This window comes from Trachurus japonicus, unplaced genomic scaffold (assembly GCF_045865225.1).
Source record: "Trachurus japonicus isolate A0001 unplaced genomic scaffold, Traja_1.0 AP030609.1".
Classification (NCBI taxonomy): domain Eukaryota; kingdom Metazoa; phylum Chordata; class Actinopteri; order Carangiformes; family Carangidae; genus Trachurus; species Trachurus japonicus.
In genome coordinates, this window is record NW_028220742.1 from 11,744 (window position 1) to 17,430 (window position 5,687).

The window sequence follows — 5,687 nt, forward strand, 5'->3', positions numbered from 1 at the left end:
GCGCAGAACCGTTGAGTGACAGGTCCGGTGACCGCTGCTACGAGGCCAGTGGGCGGGCTCTCGGCTGGCCAACGGCCGCACCGCTCCAAATATGGCAAGTAGAATCCAACATGGCGCGGCTCAAACCCCCGTAGTAGAGGCACAAAACAGACTCCCCCAAACCAATGGGTGACGTCACGGACGCTACGTCCATTCTTTTTACAGTCTATGGCCTCAACATGGGGCGGCAGACCCAGTGAGCTAAACACCGCCCCTCTCCATGTGTTTTTAAAGTGTGCTTTAAACTTTTGAGATTTCTTTGGAGTTTTCTAGATACCCGAGTTGCCTGAGTTTTGTATGCTCTTTCTGGACAACTAAATCTTGTGAACTTTAATGAGAGTGAATTGTGCATTTTTGTGTTCAAACCTTGTGCCTTTCTGTGATAGACATCTGCTCTAGCAGGCCCTTGCACCAAGTGACCAAAGGGGTGGGACTTTCAAGCTGTGCTGCACATTTGCAAAAAGTTGAGCCTCTCTCAACTTTCGTCGCTCGCATCGTGTCGCTCAAATCGCGTCGCTCCTCGTCGCCAGCGTACATTGAAAATGAATGGCAGCCGGTCGCCGCGGTCGCTCAAGTCGCTTTTGGTGTGAACGCACAGTTAGTGAGAGGGCTGCGTGACTGCGTGACTTACGGTGAGCGTGTTACGTCATTTCCTGCCTGTACCTGCTGCACTGTTGCTGTGTTGTGTTAGACTTTCTCAATCCTCCGTCTAGTGTTCTGCTAATTTAATCACTTTAAGCACCAGTGTGCACCACGTTTTGCTACATTAACACAACTTTCTGTCACTTAAGTCCTTAACAGGACTCTCTTTGTATTTCTCCATTCAACTTGTTGTATTTGCCACAGGTCCGCTAGTTAGCTTAACATACTAGCTATGGCTTCCCCTCCCTCCTCTGTCTCCTTCTCCTGCTCTGAGTGTCAGATGTTTAGCTACTCCTCTGCCTCCTTTAGTGGTAATGGTATGTGTAATAAGTGTAGCTTGTTTGTAGCTCTGGAGGCGAGGCTCAGCGAGTTAGAGTCCCGGCTCCGCACCATGGAGGCTAGTCCAGCTATAGTAGCTTCACAGTCCAGCTTAGCCGGTGCGGAGCCACCTAGCCTAGCCGCCGCTAGCAGTTCCCTCCCAGCCCCCGAGCAGCCGGGAACTAGTCAGTCCGGCTGGGTGACAACAAACCGAGGGAAACATAGACGCAATAAGCCCGTGTTGGCCCACCAACCCCTTCACGTCTCCAACAGCTTTTCCCCACTCAGCGACACACCCGCTGAGAACGTAACTCAACATGTCGACTCTGTTGCTCACAGCCCGCTGTGAAGTCGGCATTAGTCATTGGCAGCTCCATTTTACGGTACGTGAAGGTAGAGAAACCAGCGAGCATAAAGTGCATCCCAGGGGCCAGAGCGGGCGACGTTGAGGCTAATCTGAAGCTGCTGGCATGTAAACGTAAGGTTAAATACAGTAAGATTGTAATCCATGTCGGCGGTAATGACACCCGGCTTCGCCAGTCGGAGTTAACTAAGGTTAATATGGCTTCGGTGTGCAACTTTGCAAAGACAATGTCGGACTCCGTAATTTTCTCTGGCCCGCTGCCCAACCTAGTGAGTGACGATATGTTTAGTCGCATGCGTTCATTCCATCGCTGGATGTCTAGGTGGTGCTTAGATAACGACGTGGCTTACATAGATAACTGGACCTCCTTCTGGGGAAAGACTGGTCTGATTGGGAGAGATGGCGTCCATCCTACTCTGGATGGCGCATCCCTCCTATCTAGGAATATAGGGAACTTTATTAGCCGTGCTAATCCCTGACAAGCACCCAGAGTTCAGACCAGCAGGCAGAGCCGCAGTTTAAGACGCCCCTCTGCTGGGTCCCTCTTGTTGTCACCCACCCAGCCTATAGAAACTGTGTCTGCCTCGAGGCTGTCTAAGCCTAAACCCCAATCTAGAGGAGTTGTTTATAGCAACTTAGTTAAAATCAAAACCACTGCTCCAGCAAGCCAAACTAATAGAACTATTAAATGTGGTTTGCTCAACATTCGTTCTCTCCCATCCAAGTCTCTCCTAGTGAATGACTTAATTACAAGTCACCATATTGACATATTAACACTCACTGAGACCTGGTTGCAGCAAGATGAATATGTTAGTTTGAATGAATCTACCCCTCCTAGTTACATTAACTGTCATGTGCCTCGTAACACAGGCCGAGGAGGAGGAGTGGCTGCTATTTATCAGTCAAATCTGATTATCAACCCTAGACATAATAGTTCATATAATACATTTGAAAGCCTTACTGTCAGCCTCTCTCACCCAGACTGGAAAGCAGAAAAACCACTCTTACTTGCTGTAGTGTATCGTCCTCCTGCACCTTATTCTGAGTTTCTAGAAGAATTCCCTGACTTTCTGTCAAATTTAGCAATGAGTTCAGACAAAGTCATTATAGTAGGTGACTTTAATATTCATGTGGACGTCGATGATGATTGTCTGGCTACTGCATTCAAGTCACTTTTGGATTCAGTCGGCTTCTCTCAGAGGGTAAACAAACCCACTCACACTTTTAATCATATCCTTGACTTAGTACTTACTTATGGAATAGAAGCTGACCATGTCACAGTTCTTCCTCAGACCCCGTCTTGTCTGACCATTCTTTAATAACATTTGAATTTACTTTAACAAATTATATCCTACCTGGGAAAAAATCCCGCTACAGTAGATGTCTATCTGACACGGCTGTTTCTAGATTTAAAGAGCTTATTCCAGCTGAGCTTGCTGCCACATCCTGTAACCATATTATGGGCAGTGATGCTGACTTCACCACATTCTGTAACCATACTATGGGCAGTTATGCTGGTTTCACCCCCACACAGGTGGACTATCTTGTGGATAGCACTGCAGCAGCACTCCTTGGAACACTTGATGCTGTAGCTCCCCTCAAAAAGAAAGTTATCAATCAGAAAAGAATAGCTCCCTGGTACAGCCCAAACTTGCGCGCTTTGAAACAGAAGACCAGACAGCTGGAAAGGAAAACACATTCCAGCCAACATGAGGAAGACCGTCAAACCTGGAAGGATAGTTTATTAATATATAAAAAAGAACTCCGTAATGCTAGAAGCAATTACTATTCATCTCTAATAGAAAAGAATAAGAACAACCCCAGGTTCCTTTTCAACACTGTGGCCAGGCTGACCAAGAACCATAGTGTTGTTGAGCCATCCATCCCTCCAACTCTCAGCAGCAACGACTTCCTAACTTTCTTTACCGAAAAGATAATTAATATTAGAACAAAAATTGCTAGTAATGGCCCACAGATTACGGTACCCATAGAAGCACCTCCCAGACTTGGTACACACTTGGACAGCTTCTCTCCCATCGACCTGTCAGACTTAACTTCTGCAATTACTTCTTCCAAGTCAGCCACATGTTTGCTGGATCCAGTTCCGACAAGACTACTTAAGGATGTCTTCCCCTTAATTAACATTTCTTTTCTGAACCAAATCAATCTTTCCTTAGCCACAGGCTACGTGCCACAGGCCTTCAAGGTGGCTGTCATTAACCCTTTACTTAAAAAACCTTCTCTTGACCCAGATGTCCTTGCCAACTATCGGCCTATATCCAACCTTCCTTACATCTCTAAGATCCTTGAGAAGATTGTCCTGGAGCAGCTACATGAACATCTGCACAGCAACGAGCTCTTTGAAGCTTTCCAATCTGGATTCAGAGAACACCATAGCACTGAAACAGCACTTGTCAAAGTCTCTAATGATCTTCTTATAGCTTCAGACAGAGGTCTCGTCTCTGTTCTTGTACTTTTGGACCTCAGTGCTGCATTCGACACCATCGACCACAGCATCCTGCTGCAGAGACTAGATCATGAAATAGGGATTAAAGGAACTGCCCTAAAATGGTTTAAGTCATACTTATCTGACAGGTTTCAATTTGTTAATGTTAATAACGACCACTCAGAGTATAGCAGAGTTACGTATGGTGTACCGCAGGGTTCAGTCTTAGGGCCAATCCTCTTCATTCTTTACATGCTCCATTAGGTGGCATCATCCGGAAGCACTCAATCAATTTTCACTGTTATGCTGATGATACGCAACTCTACTTGTCCATGGAGCCAGATGACAGAAGCCGCCTCATCAATCTGCAAGACTGTCTGAAAGACATTAGATCCTGGATGTCCTCTAACTTCTTGCTACTGAATTCAGATAAAACTGAGGTTATTGTGTTTGGACCTAAACATCTCAGGGACACGTTCTCCAATCAGATCGCTACTCTAGATGGCATCACCCTGACCCCGAGTACTACCGCGAGGAACCTTGGAGTCATTTTTGACCAGGACCTTTCCTTTAGCTCCCACATAAAGCACGTGACTAGGACCGCCTTCTTCCATCTGCGCAGTATCACTAAGATTAGGAATATCCTCTCCCAGAGTGATGCTGAGAAACTAGTACATGCATTTATCACTTCTAGGCTAGACTACTGCAACTCTCTCCTGTCAGGATGTCCGAAAAACTCTCTAAAGAGTCTCCAGCTGGTCCAGAATGCCGCAGCGAGGGTTTTGACAGGAGTTAGGAAGAGAGAGCACATCTCTCCCACCTTAGCTTCTCTCCACTGGCTTCCTGTAGGATTTAGAATAGACTTCAAAATCCTTCTGCTGACTTATAAAGCTCTTAATGATAAAGCTCCAACCTATCTGAAAGAACTAATCATTCCTTACTGTCCTACCAGAGCACTCCGCTCCCAGAATGCAGGTCTGTTAGTGACTCCCAGTATCTCTAAAAACAGACTGGGAGGTAGAGCCTTCAGTTACCGGGCTCCTTTACTGTGGAACCAGCTCTCTCCATGGGTCAAAGAGGCAGACACTCTAACTACATTTAAGTGTAGACTTAAGACCTTCCTTTATGACAGGGCTTTTAGTTAGGGCTGGTTCAGGTAGCTCTGAACCATTTTATAGCTACGCTGCTATAGGCTTAGACTGCTGGGGACACATCTGGTTACACAGAGCCCTCTCCTCCTCTTCTCTTCTCTTCTCTTCTCTTCTCTTCTCTTCTCTCCTCCCCTCCCCTCCCCTCTCCTCTCCTCTCTTCTCCTCAGTATATTTTTGAACTGTCATTTTCTGTTGTACTTTGTAGTTTGGCCTTGGTGTCTCGCACTCTCTCTGTGTTTCCGCAGATCCACCGGAGCTCCATCTCTCTGCACCAGCCGCCGCCTGCATCGCCCCCCCCTCCCACCCCTTCCCCTGCTGTTAGACCGGCCTCCCCTTCCTTCCCATGGACCAGTCTACCACCAAGTCCTCCCATCGAGCTGGCCAGCTCTCCCTGCCCCCCCCCCCCCCCCCCCCTCACCAGAGACTGCCTTCATCAACTCCTGCTAACATTTCCATATTTCGCACATTCTGTGACAAACTGTAAACTGTTTTCTTGTCTGTAACAACATCTATTGCACGTCTGTCCGTCCTGGGTGAGGGATCCCTCCTCTGTTGCTCACCCTGAGGTTTCTCCGACTTTTCCCTGTTAAAAGGGTTTTCCATGGAGTTTTTCCTCAGTCGATGTGAGGGTCTAAGGACAGAGGATGTTGTTACGATGCCATGTAAAGCCCTTTGAGACAAACTGTTTGTAAAAACGGGCTATACAAATAAAATTGCCTTGCCTGCC

General features: G+C 47.1%; 1 protein-coding gene across 1 annotated transcript; it reads left to right on the forward strand.

Annotated features, from left to right (window-relative positions):
- Nucleotides 1-650: 650 nt before the first annotated feature.
- LOC146960199 (uncharacterized) lies at nucleotides 651-2,447 on the forward strand. The gene is made up of 2 exons (XM_085772545.1): nucleotides 651-1,306; nucleotides 1,351-2,447. The coding sequence occupies exons 1-2, from the start codon at nucleotides 914-916 to the stop codon at nucleotides 1,840-1,842; spliced, it is 885 nt and encodes a 294-aa protein (XP_085628671.1). The 5' UTR covers nucleotides 651-913; the 3' UTR covers nucleotides 1,843-2,447.
- The last annotated feature ends 3,240 nt before the right edge of the window (nucleotides 2,448-5,687 follow it).